General features: G+C 38.6%; 1 protein-coding gene across 1 annotated transcript in view; it reads left to right on the top strand.

Annotated features, from left to right (window-relative positions):
• The window catches only part of rgs11 (regulator of G protein signaling 11), a 145,724-nt gene extending 132,634 nt beyond the window's left edge, over positions 1-13,090 (top strand). The window contains exons 16-19 of the mRNA XM_068056849.1: positions 3,602-3,684; positions 4,228-4,333; positions 5,628-5,797; positions 12,961-13,090. Of these exons, the coding sequence (XP_067912950.1) occupies positions 3,602-3,684; positions 4,228-4,333; positions 5,628-5,797; positions 12,961-13,090 (489 nt within the window). The remainder of the gene's footprint in view (positions 1-3,601; positions 3,685-4,227; positions 4,334-5,627; positions 5,798-12,960) is intronic.
• Positions 13,091-14,726: the final 1,636 nt, after the last annotated feature.

Here is a 14,726-nt window from a genome sequence, read left to right as displayed (position 1 = left end):
TTGCCCCTGCTTTCTGCCACTGCGCCAACAAAATTCATCTCCGAGTTATACCACCTCCTACATGAGGAACTCCAGAGAACATCTGAAATCCTGGTGAGCCTACCAGTTACCTTCAAGGGCACCATAGTCCTCAGGTTTTTATGCTTCCTGCTGCTTTCAAGCAAGTGGGAGGACATCTATAGTGTCACCCAATTCATTGCACAAAGATGGGCAAAGAAGATGATGGTGTTTGGATCAGGAGGTCTGATGGCTTCATCACTTTTGCCACTGACTAACAGTAGCAGTGAGAGGTCAATGCAATTCCCTTTCACTGCCAGCATTCCATGAGCAAAAGGGTTAATCATTTAATCATTTGGGCCTCTGCCTATAACATTGACAAGCATGAACAGAAGGGATCCTAATCCATGAATTTCCTGCTGGCCAAAGGTGGGGCCCTTGCAGTTCCCATAATACATTTATTTTGTGCTCTCCTTATTTGAAGGGGAAGGTAGAGTGCAAGGATGGCTCCTGAAGATATAAACTATCCTCAGTACAGGCGAAAAATAGCCTTGTGCCAGTCACAGAAAAATGCAGCATTAAAGGAATTTACTACTTGCAAGTAAGATAATGTGTTTGATGTAATTGGGTTTGGGCTAAACTAAGGGCCACAAGTACGAGTTGAGGAAATAGAGAGTAAGGTTGAATGCCCAAAATATTTACAGTTCCCAGTGTAACAACAACAAAAACTTATATTTTTGTAGCACCTCTACCATAAAATGTTCCAAGGTACTTCACAGATCATTCTCAGTCAAAATTAGACACTGAGCCACAGAAGACAATATTAGGGCAGATGGCCAAAAGCTTGGTCAACGAGGGTGATGTAAGGAGTGCCTTAAAGGAGAAAAGAGAGTTAGAGAGTTGGAGAGGTTTAGGAAGGGAATTTCCAGAGCTCAGGGCCAAAGCAATGATTAAAATTGGGGATGCTCAAGAGGCCAGAATTAGAGTAGTGCAGATATCTCTGAGGGTTTGAAAACAAGGATGAACATTTTAAAATCAAGGTGTTTCTTGATGGGGAGCCAATGTAGGTGAGCGAGCACAGGAATGATGGGTGAATGGGAGTTGGTGCGAGTAACAACACTGGCAGCAGAGTTTTGGATGATCTCAAATTTACAGAGGGTAGAATGTGGGAGGCTGGCCATGAGTGCATCAAATCTAGAGGTAGCAAAATCATGAAGAGGGATTCAGCAACAGATGGGGTGAGGCGGGGCGAAGTCAAGTGATGATACGAAGGTGGAAATAGGCGATCTTAGTGATGGCGCAGATGTGTGTGTGGTCCGAACAGTGTGTTCATATGTGCCAACGAAACTTACCTGAACAGCTTCAGCAATTTCTTTCCCTTTCACCAGCATTTTTTCCACTGTCATTAATGTCCATATTTTATTCTGAATAATCACAAATACATGCAAAACAGATAATTTATTGAATAAATTAAGTGACACGTAAATTATATTAGTATGGTTTACTCTGCAGTAATATAGGTCGGGCTAGTGAATGTTTCACTTTCAGACTGGAGCGAGAGCAGGATTAATAAAGCAATTGGAGTTAAAGCTGGCTTAGCTGAAATAAATGCTGAAAATATACTCTGAAAGAGAAAGGAACAGGCAATAAGTATTAAGAGATTAAAAGAATGTTGTGCTCCTCGCTTTCATTGGCTGGTCAGTTTGTGGAATTAAAAACTACAAACAGCAATATCATAGAAAACAAGCAAAAATAAATTCTCCTAAAAAATGTTTTGCAACTCACAGTTCACCCATAAGTACTGCACCAACAGCAATTTCTCAACTATAATTGCCAATAGCCAGTACTTTTAATAACTTAATCCAGTAATGCAATAAATTCCTCGTTCAGATTTTCCCAATCTATGTAACAAATCTAACTTAATAATTTTCCAGAATAATACGCTACCATATCAAAATAAGGGCACTGATAACAATGGAGGAAATGCTGAGGACAGCGTTGCTGAAAGCATTTTGGGCAAGTTTCTTTGGTGCATATGGACAATACAGTTCCTTTAGCAAGCAGCTTAGGTACATAGCTAAATATAGTGTGTATTGGTGGCTGGCATACTGATCTTGCAGACCACATTAGTGTTTCAAACTTGAGCAATGAGCAAATTTATTCATAATAGTTCTCAATTTAAGTTGTTAAATCAGTAAAGGACATGAGGTTATAAAACCAGTGATGCCTTTGCATTCTGATATTTCACACAGGACTTATGTAGAGATTTATAGTGGCTAATTTTAAAATATTTTAGCTGGAATCTGCCAGCATATTTTTGACCTGGAAATTTATACCCAAGTTCAAGTCTGCATAGAAACTTCTTCGAAACAGTTTTACCAATACATCAAGGAAGTTTTGATCAAGGAAGTTTTGATCTTAAGCCAGTATTTAACAAAAAACTAACTTGCTTCAAAACTCTGAAGATTTCAGGGGAATTTCATTTGGATTGATAACTTTCAGCAATATCTCTGTGAGATAGCTAGCAAACACCACTGTTTGAAGAAAATGTGCTATTTTAACAGGATAAAATAAATGAAACACACCCTAGCATGTGGAGATCAATCCCACACTTCTGGGCGTCACCTGCTGAGGTCTTTAACATCAATGGCCAACTATGTTGGTGGTTCACAGCTGGAAGAGAAAGTTCAAAAATGAAGCCTGTAGTAATATTTAATTTTACATAAGTGAAATAATTGAGAATGCTATAAAATGATTGGAATTATAACAATTTCTTTCAAGTTAACAAAATACCTTACCTGACTAAAATTGACACTCCAAGAAAATTTTAACCTAAAAAAATAAAGGGCGAGTTTGAGACAGTTGCAGGGAGTGGGTTAAGATCTTAAAAATCAGATTCCCAACCCAAATCCGCCTCCAACTCGCCCACTTCCAATTTTAACTAAGGCTGAAAGGTAGTCGGGCAGCCAACCTATATGATAATGAGGCTCTGAGGCTCCTTGCCATTCAGATTTTCCTCTTTAACTTTGGTCATCTGTGTTTCCCAAGCCTCAGAGAGGCTGTCAGCTACATCCAGGAGAGGACTTGGTGGATCGAGTTGGTGAGTGCCTTTACACCTACCTCCTGGATCCAACATCTCTGCCTGAGGAACCCCTGCAATCGGACAGCTGCCCCCACCCCTCCCCATCCCCAGGCCCCTGACCTCCCCCACTGAAGCCTTCAATCTCCTACATAAACTATGTAATGGAGGGCTGCTAACTCACAGCGTTGGTCCTGGTGTCAAATCTGGTCTACTCTTCAATTCCTGGTAAAGGAAAAATTAATGTAGACAATTAACAAAATATGCAGCCTCAGTTATGATTAGAGCAGAGCTATCCTTTAAGGCTATTTTCTATTTAGCAGTTTAAAAACATAAAGCAATAATTCTAATATTTCAGTCTGGGCACAACCGTCCATTATAAAAAGGATCAAAAGTATAAAATTAATGAGGGCGGTATGTCTTGTGTGTTTGGTGCTGAAGGAAAAGGTGCTCGCCCATGTTACCAACTCCTTGGAGCTACTAATCTTATCAAGACGTGATTTCTTGTTTATGTTGTTACTCCAGGACTCTTATCCACGTTACATAAAGTCAGATCTGTACAGGAATATGTTAGCAACATCCATAGTTCCTCAGGAAACCAAGAAAAGGTATGTTATATGTGTTATCTGGAAAATATTTTTGGGTACAAAGTTGACTTGCTAAAGGCAGGGGCAGTAAGCTATTTTGCTTTTATTTGTTATTAGAATGAATAACGTTATTTGATGTGATATAGGTATATTAGTAAGTTCTATAACCCTATAGTTTGTCAAAAACAAATTCAGCAAAGATGTAAATGTCTGGCTACGAGAAATAAAGTTTATTTATGTGAGTAAAAGGAAAGGATACGTCAGTGAGAGGGAAAGGAAAATGTTATTTAGCTTCAGAAATTACTCTTTAGGGTAAATATTTTTCCCATCATGTACTTTTCTTCTTAAAAAATTAGGCTTTACAGACTCATCATTGAAATCTGAAAAAAGTGATTGAGGTTATTATTTTACATTTTCAAAACATCAAATGGATGCAGGATTTTCAGTAGCAAAATCTTCTCTGTTATTTATTTCTGACGGGAAAAATGCACCATGACCTGTTCATCTTCTCAACGCATTCTTTTGTTTAAAAAAAAGGTAATTTTTACATCTGTGTTTGTCTAGTGTGTTTCCATTCATGAGGTGGCATCGTCATTCCAGCTCAAGCCCTGCACATATGTTACATCCAAAGGACAATGACGGGAAAGGAAAGACTGCAACGGTTTCACAGGTTCAAAACTAAACACAGCATGTTCACAGCATTAGTTTTCCTTTACGCTGCCATAATTTTACATCTCTTAAAATATTTACGCACGTTCCATTGGATCATGTATAGACAATGAAAGATTTTATTGCTGAGTTAACATGCCAACTTTTAGTTAGGGAAGTAAAAATTTGATTTCCTTGTCTAACACCAACTGAACTAAATTCTTAAACTCTCTTGTATGCCATTTTTGACCAAGAATTCAGGGAAAAATATGGACTGTTGTACCCCTCAAAACTGCTTTCAACTGCCCTCTGTTATGAGATATATTTGGCCTCGACAGTATATTATTGAAAGACATTTGAAGTATTAAATAAACTGCCTTTAATATTACTGACCTTTAATTCCTGTTTAAAGAGCACAAGATTAAAATCTGCATGTTGTAGGTGGATGTTCTAACCTGTGCCATGGAGTAGGAGGATGTAGGCTGATAATCTTAATTTCTCATGTGGTGAGTTCCCCGTCTTAGCTGTACCCTTGGGGGAGGTGCTAAACATTTCTTCACAAGGAGGATAGAAATTACAGGGTCAATCACCCACAGTAGATCTCATAGTCCTCCTGACACCTGCTATGGTTAGAATTAGGAGCTGATGAAAAATGGTCCCCAGTCTAGTTTCTTGGTTGGAGTTGTGCATTAGGAATGGAAACTCAAACGGATAAAGAATAAAACAAAATAACTGGCATTATATATATTTCAAGTTTTATGCATACAAGGGCATAACCCACTGATGTTGAGAAATTTATCCAGCATCCTCAATAAATTGGCTTTCTCACCTTGACAGCTTCAGACTAGAAAGCCTCATCACTGTTAATTGTCTTACAATTTATTGATGTCCCCCTACTTGCCAGTTCACAATCTAGTAAAATGATTGGTGATGTCTCCTATTCAGCTTACTGCAATACTGCAAAACACAGTAATGTAATAAAACCATTTGTGTTTTAGCTATACCCTACATAGTAAATATTTTGTGTTTTCACAGTATTAATCCTCATATAAAGTGTTTACTCAAATAAATATACTTTATGACAGCTTGGTGTTTTTCTCATTTATAAAATCACATTTTCTATCTGCATGACACCTTCACTGCAGAACAAATTTTCCAAAATCTATATTTTGTTAATTATTCCATTATAGCAAGACTTAAACATGTAAGGTGCAAAAAGGTTTGTCTATCCTTTAATAGGTACAATTTAGTATTTACAGTAGTTTCTTATTACATTGCTGTACCTCAAAATACTTTTCCTTTTTTTATCCCTACAGCTATGTCGATTCTCCCACCCTTTGGCAAACCTAGGAGTGTTCACTGGACCAAATATCCCAAATAGTTCCGAGGATGCACCTTCCTGGTCCCATTCTGGCCTTCCCTCACTTTGCCCTGGAATCCTTCCTGATGCAACTTCCCCTTCCTGTAGCTTCGCAGACCCTAAGAGGTTCTCTGTTTGTTCCTCAGTTCCATTGTCAGCATGTGATAAGAATATTACTGTATTTTGTTTTGTTTCTTCTAAATTCAGACAACCTTTACTAGTTAGTGCAAGAATAGAACTATGGCATTCTCAAGATGTGAAGAAGTAAGTATACTTCATAAATATATCATTTTTACATATATACAGCATATTAAATAAACTGTATATACAGCAAGAGTGTACTAAGAACTGAGCAAGCATCACCATTAATCAGTTTACCTCAATAGTTAACTAGCAGGATCCACCATTATTTTCAGTCTTTTGACAAATTTCAATTATTCACCAGCTTAGAAAATAGTTCGCCAAAGGATTTCAAAAGAAAATTGTGCACTACTCATATGCTACCGACCGCTAGGTGCAATAATTGCATTTTTGAACAAGAATGCTAGAGACAATATCAATAGTCTTAATAAATAGTTACTTAACCCCAAGAATGTACTTTGAGTGATTCAGACCATGTCAGATTATCTTGTAACTTCCATTCTTATTTGTGAGCAAGACACCTTTTCTTATCCTTCTAAAAGGCTCCTTAATTGGAACATCAAGTATGAAATGTTGACTTGTCATACTTTGCCCATTTTTGGTTACATAGGCTTATAAATTGTGTGTATATTTATTCTATATGCGCAAATGTTAACAATAGGATTTAAAAGAAAAATTCACAAAGTGAGAAGGAATAAAAAGTGAAGTTCAAACCCAAGTATTTCAGTAAAAAAAAATTCATCAGAGATTATGGGTCAGAATATACAGTAGACGGCACAAGCCATACATTAGACTTGCTCTTGCATGGCTTCTCCATGGCAAGTTGCTGTTAATGGGCGATCAAAATGGCACTGCACCCTCTACAGGGCATCTGAACCCATGTGAACAGTCAAGCAACTGTGGGCTGGATTTTAAGTGCCCAACACCGGGAGCAGCAGCAGGTGATCTTTCGGCACCCCCCATCACAGAGCCCGACATCAGGAGCCCTGTAAAATCCCGGCCCGTGTGTCTTTTTACCAATCCTATTGAAGAATTGTTAATACCCAGGACAGAGTCTGAACCAGGAACTGCACGTTTGCATAATGCATTCAATGTCAAATCAAGTGCAGAAAGCAAAATAGAGAAAAGGCAAGATTGGATTAAGAGCGAGAGACATACACAAAAAAGAAATAGAAAGTAGTAAAAAGATGTAATTAATTTCTATTCTCCGACAACAATTAAAAGCTGAAGGAATGAGACTACACTTGTAAAAATAATTTTCTGGTCCAGAGAGGTTTGGTAGGAGGTGACAGTGGTAATGTCACGGGACTAATAATCCAGAGCCCAGGCTAATGCTCTGGGAACCTGGGTTTGGATCCCACCACGGCAGATGGTGAAATTTGAATTCAATTAATTAAAATCTAGAATTAAAAAGCCAGTCTAATGGTGGCCATGAAACCATTGTCGATTGTTGTAAAAATCCATCTGGTTCACTAATGTCCTTTAGGGAAGGAAATCTGCCGTCCTCACCTGGTCTGGCCTACAGACTCCAGACCACAGCAATGTGGTTGACTCTTAACTGCCCTCTGGAATGGCCTAGCAAGTTACTCAGTTCAAGGGCAATTAGGGATGGGCAATAAATACTGGCCTAGCCAGCAACGCCCAAATCCCACAAAACGAATTTTAAAAAATTAAGACTTACCAGACCATTCAATACATTTAAATGGGGAGCCAGACAGTGAGTTACTGTTTTTGCACAGCTTAAGGAGGAACAGCGCATCTCGGACAGCAACTTCTGGATTTTTGCATTTAACTGTGCTTGCCTGAAATTTGCTGTCAGATTTGCACATAAATATTGGTGAGCACCATTAGCCCCACTGCTATTCCCTTACAGAAAATTCTGATCCCGTCATTTGATTGTTTAAACAATGGGGAACATATTTTATGCTACTGGAACAAAAATCATGAAAACTGTTCACATTTTTCTGCATTAAGCGTATGGAATAAACTGAATATTCTGCAAAGCACAGGGAAGCATTCAGAATACTCAGCTCTAAAATGACACCTCTGCAGCATTCAAAAACTGTTCTGTTTATGCCACTCATAAGATAATCCTGACATTTCTTAGCACTTTGTGGGATATTTACACTACAGATTTCCAGGTAGCTTTTATTTTGCAGTTTCTTTTTGTAAGGACTAAGGAAATGTCTCATACTGAATTAGGTTTAGCCATCATGCACTGATGAGTTAACGGGCAGGTATTGTCACTGTAAAGATTATAGGACTATTAATATATATGCCTGTAAATCAAAAGCACATTTTTACAACTGATCCTTGCAGGAGGTGTGACATTCAAATAGAGGTAAGTCTATGTCATTCTTCAAGCCCTTATTTACTATTATAGCTCTTCTAATGATGCAAAGTTCAAACTGCCTTGTATCTTTTCGAGAAAAGTAATGCAAAGTTTCTTCACAATAGTAGTTATGTGGAATAAACTTCCAGCTAACATCGGTATAACCAGTTATTTCACAAAAAAGCTATATGAATATTTGGTTGGGAATCAGAGATGGGTAACAAACATAAGTAACTTTGTCATTCTCAGGTATCAACAAGTGAACCAACATGACATAATTATTATTTTAATTACAACTATACTGCAAACTATCAGAATGGATTGTATCATGATTGGTTTTATACAAATGCTTTTACATAAAAAATATTATTTAGCTATGGTGAAGCATTCTGAATTAGGGTTTATTGATTTAAGTCTTGCTAGAGGCAATATTAAGATCAACTCTAACAAAATAAGCTCGGATCTTGGATAAATAAAAAACTATTTCTACATGCTGTGCTATATTGTGTAAGCAGGCAGTGTTTTATGTGTGCCAAAACCAATATTAGGCAATTGAAAAGTAGGTTATTACTTCAAATAATCACTTTTTCTCCAAAGTGTCAAGATGAACATCTCCAGACCAAAGGCCACAAAATTATCTAGAATATTTTTCAAACAATAGATCATGATTTCAATTTTATGCTGTGCAATGCACAGATTTGGCTGCAAGTGGTTGACGAAGTTAGACTTACACTTGTCCATAGCCTTTCTGAGTTTTTGCAGGGCAAGGTCCTGTCAACCAACCATCTAAAAAGCACAGTGGGCATCTGGGACCTGTTTAAACAGGGTAAACAACTGTATCTCCTGAACCAATCAGATTGAAGAATCATTAATGAGACGCACAGAGTCTCAACCAGCAAGTGTAAGTTGGAATAATGAATCATTGCCAAATCAGGTGCAGACAGTGAAAGAAAGAGAAGGAAAGAAAGAGAGGGATTAGGGGAAATAAAAGAGACAAAAAAATTAAAAATTAATTTAATATTTAATTTTTTTATTCCCAACAAATTTGAAGAAGCAGGGCAACTCAAAGATCAGCTTCCTATTTGCGTGTTTACCTGTGCAAGTGCAGTCACTGGAAGTTGTTGTCCAATTTGCACATAAATAATACAAGAACTGTTAGCCTCATTGTTATTTTTACAGCAAAATATTATGATTGATGAGAATCAAGATTGGTTACTTTGAATTCATTTTCAAACTGAATTTTAATATAATGATGCAAGGGATTTTACTAGAGCTATTCATTTTTCTGCAGATTTCAATTAAAATAATTGTGGTAAGAACAGAAAGTGCTGGAAATACTCAGCAGGTCAGGCAGCATCTGTGGAAAGAGAAACAGAGCTAACGTTTCAGGTCGGTGACCTTTTGTCAGAACTGGAAAAATTAGAGATGTAACAGGTTTTAAGCAATTACAGGGGCAAGGAAAGGAGGAGGAGAGGAAATAACAAAAGGGAAGCTTTGTGATAGGGTGGAAGGTAGGAGAGATTAAATGAGAAACGGAATGATGGTGCAAGGCAAAAGAAGATGGTAATGGGACAAGTAAAGAAACAAAAAGATGCATCTAGAGGAGGTGCAAATGGGAATAACAAAATCATAACCAATAGCTGCTGTCTGGAAAAATAGGGGCACTGGTTATGATCTGAAACTATTGAACTCAATGTTGAGTCTGGAAGGCTGTAAAGTGTTTAATTGCAAGATGAGGTGTTGTCTCTTGAGCCTATGTTGAGCTTGGAGACTGAACATATGTGTCCCACAAAGAGGTCACCCAGTCTGTATTTGGTTTCCTCAGCGTAAAAGAGACCACATCTTGAGCAGCAAATACAAAATAATTACCATGCTGTGCAGCTGGTCTTTTACCACAGGTACTGACTCACAAGTATTAATGCCAGCTACTCTGGCCATTGCCATGATTCATTCATTTGATAGCAATCCAAGGTTCCATCATTTTTTGAAGAGTCAGGAGAAATGGATGAACAGCTGGTTGTGGAACCAAGGCTATTTACTGCAGCCACAGCTGTTTACCCCATTGCAGAACCAATGAACAAGAGGAAAAGAGAAATATAATGAGGTGCATGCTGCCGTCAGGGTGATAGCCAACCCATTGTGAAGCGAGGTTCAGATCTGGAGTGATCAGCGGACATGTAGCAGCATAGCCTGTAGAAGAGCTCAAAATTATTGTAACCAGTTGTGTTTTTACATTAATATACAACAGGCTGCCAAAAACACCAATCAAGAGCCAGATGATACATCTGCTCAGATAAGCATTCATTCAGCCAGAATGACGAAACAGCCTCTCTTAAAAACATTAGAAGTCATTTTCACAAGTGCTCAATGCTGTAGTCAAACAACACCTGGTCCTCACTGCCCTGAGCTTAATCACCTGCTCTGAATACATTCCTCACTAACCACCAATCTGCCTCATAGCAGAGTAATTCTCAGAATACAGTGTAATATGAGTAATCTCAAGTTACTCATTGGAACTAGGCATAGTGTACGTGTGCTCAATGTATTTTACACTAGTGCTTCCTCTTTTTGACAGTGCATGGTGTGTGTGTAATTCCTAACCGTGTACTCCTAAGTGTTTCCTTAGTGGGAGAAAGAAGTGAGATGGGTGACTGCTGTCTGTCATTCAGTAAACTCTGTATGTTGGGTTTGTAGATGGTCTTCCAATACAGGTAGTAGTGGTGTTGAGAAAGTGACTGCCTGGGCCCATGTATTATGTAACTCTGCTTTATGCATTTGAACAGGGCAGTGGGAATGCTTTGGACGCAATGTTGCCTTGAGACACAACTCAATCATCTCTGCAATTCCAGCTATTGCCATTCTACTGGCCACTCCTTCAGTGCATCCAGAGGTCTGTCAGGGAATAATGAGCTGTATGATTACAGATTAATCACACATAATTTGCAATCCCTCTCCGACTGATTGGTGCACTGAGGAAAGATTCCCCACATAAAAATCATTAAATATTGAAAAATATTAATAAGTTAGCACCAGATATCCTGTAGGTATAAAGATGGTGCAGTTCAGAGATGTCCAAAGTGCAGCCCGTAATGTACTCTGTTGTCTGATTGATGCATTATTGCTAAATTAGAACACCAAGAACGGTTGTGTCAACAGCTTGACACATTTGTAAGTTAACAGGAACTTTGACTTAAAGTTTATCTGCAGTCTCTAAAGGTGGGATTTTCCCTGTGGGCTTCTGAACCCTGCTGTCAGGCTCAAGTAGGGGTCAAAAGCCTGCACTGTGTGGGAAACAGTCAATGTGATTTTTCCCGAAGCAGCCAATTAATGGCCAGAGGATGGGGGGGGAATGCAGGGCATTGAAGTTGGAGGCCAAACAAGAGCCTTCCAGGTTGAAAGCAGCAGTAGGATGCAATGGAAGGTAAGTGACAGAGAAGTGCTTCAAAATGGAGGTGCCCTCTCTCCAATGTTTTTAAATCCAAGATAAAAAATGGCTTTTGCAGCCAGGCCATCACTGTGGGAGGGATTGGAGTGAATGGGTAGAATCTCTCCATAGGATGACCTGCAGCTGTTGCTGCACCAGGCAGGCAGGGTCTCTAAACCTGGCTGGAGTACAGGCCGCTGCATCTGCCGCCGGGGAGGCCGTCTCCAGGCAGCTAAACTGGCCCCTACCACCTCCGGTAACCTGGAGACCAACTGGAAAATCCCAGTCAGCCTCCTTTAATTGGTCTTAAATGGCCCTTAACATGCCCGATCGGCTTGCCACTGCGCGTGGGCAGGTATCCCTGCCACACCCCCATCCTGCCTCCATGGAAATGGCCCGGGAGTGGGATGGAGGCGGGAAACTGGCATGCTGGCCACTGCGCTATTTTTAGTGCCCAACTGTCTCCAGTCCCGGCCCTGGAAAGGGCTAAAAACCAAGCCCTCAAGTTACATATTATAGACCTAAGTGGCTAGGAAGACTAAAATCTTGGATATTCCTGCTGAAGTTTAAAAACGCATAAAAGTATACATGGCAAACTTAGATTTTTGGGGTCATCACCCATGTCTAGATGGGCATTTGGTTAACAGGTCATGGATAGCTGACTCATTCTACTGTTCAACTGCAACCTTTGGCTTGCCTTATGGCATAAAACAATAATATCTTTGCCAATGCTCAATGCTTCCATGCCATGGACCAACATCCCTTCAGTGGCATAGATGAACATCTGATCAAGGAATAAAACTCAAGTGCTGGACACAAAATTCACTGTTTCCTTCAACAGAGCAAAATGGTTTAAGACATCAGCCTGCGGAAGGCTATGGTAGAAGGTAGGTTACTTATGAGAACATATTTTTCTGTAGCTAGAGGTGGCAAAGGAATCTGGCATACTTGAGATGGAGCATGTATTGTGTGCTGATTGGTGATCTTGCAAGTAACTTGTAAAGTTTTACCAGTCGCATGTTTATGGGGGATGTACTGTAGGAACATATTTCTGGCCTAGACAGAGGTTGTGGGGCCTGATGGGTTCTTGAAATAAGACTAGAAAGCACAGGTAATGCTGGAACAGGGGATTTTGTAACATCGTTATCTACAGACAAAGCCATGTAAACTGAGAGCACAGCTCTGCAGTACCTGACATGTAGCATAGATTTTGGACAAGAGAGGAACTTGCTGGACATTCAATCGAAACTATATTTTCTACAATTGGAAAATATTGTTGAAAAGGAGCAGAAAATGCAAGTTTAGCTGTTCGTGAAACTAATCATCAAATGCAAAGCTCTAATTCTTTAATTAAAATACTAGATAATAATGTTGTTTCACTACTTTCCCTAGTTGCTCTCTGACTGTAGCTGAAGTCTGCCTGGAAACTCAAAGTTACCTGAATATGGAAGATGCAGATCCTTCAGAGAACAAGGAGGCTGAACCTGAAGAAGATGAGTTTGGATGGACAACAAGATGTTAAAAACAAAGCCTAGAATATAGAAGAAAAGAGCATTTCTTTTTATTGTCAAGTGCCTTTATTTATATAAAAATGTTGCACTTTATAGTTTTATTTTATAGGATGTTTCACATAGTTTCAATATTGCCCTTAATGATTCATAATAGTTTTAATTTTATACTAAATATTTGAAATATTAGATGTACGTTCACCCAATTTACACTTGTCATATAGTTCTGTAGCTATTATTTGTTTCATTTATAAATGTTTGGTATAAACAAATTGTCAATTTAAGAACTAAAATGTACCTTATCCTTTATCTCAATATTCACCCGCTTTACTGTGTTTCTCTCAAACTTTGGAGAAATAGGTTACATTCAGATAGGTCTCAAATTCCTTTCATCTTTATATTAGGCACAATGGGGATGAAGAAGAGTAGAGATGCCCTCAGCGTAACTAAATCGTAACTATGCCCCTTTTAAACAGATTTACATTCAGTTGCGCATGCCATGCAGAGGAACTGTTTCCCATTTAAGATGTTAAATGTTAGGAATTTAAAGTTTATATTTTTTGAAAGAAACCATGCTTGCATCAGAAGAGCAAGTTATTCTGCTGGTGGTTTTTCAAAAGAAAACAGAACCAACTCTGCTTCTATACAGCATCTTAGCATCTTCTCAGGAAGTTTGAAAGCATTTTGCAGCCCATTACTCATTAAGTGCAGTCACTGTTTCGTGGACACTTGCCTTAGCTAATTGTGCACAGTAAATGGCATGGATGGCCATTTAATAGCTAGCTGTTGGAATGTTAGCCAGAACGTTAGTAAAATAGTGCTCATCCAAATGATGGTACTTCCAACAATACATCAATGTATCAGCACTGTGCTGAAGTGTCAATATTGCATGCTCATGTCTAGCAGTGGAGCTTGAATCCACAACCTTCTGACTCAGAGACAAGTGCTGCCAACAAACCCAAGCTGACAGTGAAGAGGACAGATAACAATATTTACTCCATTGATTAAAATCCAGCCCTCATTCCAGGGAGACTAAACTGGAGTCGGATTTAGTATACTGTAAATCACATGAAATTGAATTCTGACATTTTTTAAAGTACTTTTACATAACCAAACAAGAGTAGGTAAACATTCACTTGCATTATTTATACTACACATGAATACGGTTTACCTGCTCCAGATTAGCTGCTCAAACCACTTATTAGTTTCATTAAGATAGTATGTAAGCAGTCATTTACTATGATGACCCACCTTACATCAAGGCAATGTAATTCACTTATGCTTGCTTTGGTTACTGACAATAAAATAATCAGCAGTGTCTTTTTAGTTTGTACAAGGAAAGGGTTAGACACCTGTTGTGTCCAGTTGATATGTGCTGCTGTCTTGAATACTTCTGGTTCTTTCATTGTTTACTAATATAGCTAAGGCCACCAGTTTGCAGTTTTCACAAAAAAAGAGATAATATCGTATAAGGTAATTCACATAATACTAATACTAAAGGAAATAGTGATTTATTAAATACTGTTGTATCAAAATATTGAGTGTGGTTACTGAAGAACTCCAAAAGTGTCAGAAAGAAGTTGTCCATTGACCTTGTAGTACAAATACCAACTGAGGTCTTTAGACTATAATTGGTAAGCTCTCCTCAGG

This window comes from Heterodontus francisci, chromosome 24 (genome assembly GCF_036365525.1).
Source record: "Heterodontus francisci isolate sHetFra1 chromosome 24, sHetFra1.hap1, whole genome shotgun sequence".
Lineage (NCBI taxonomy): Eukaryota > Metazoa > Chordata > Chondrichthyes > Heterodontiformes > Heterodontidae > Heterodontus > Heterodontus francisci.
This window is presented reverse-complemented; position numbering and strand designations above follow the sequence as displayed.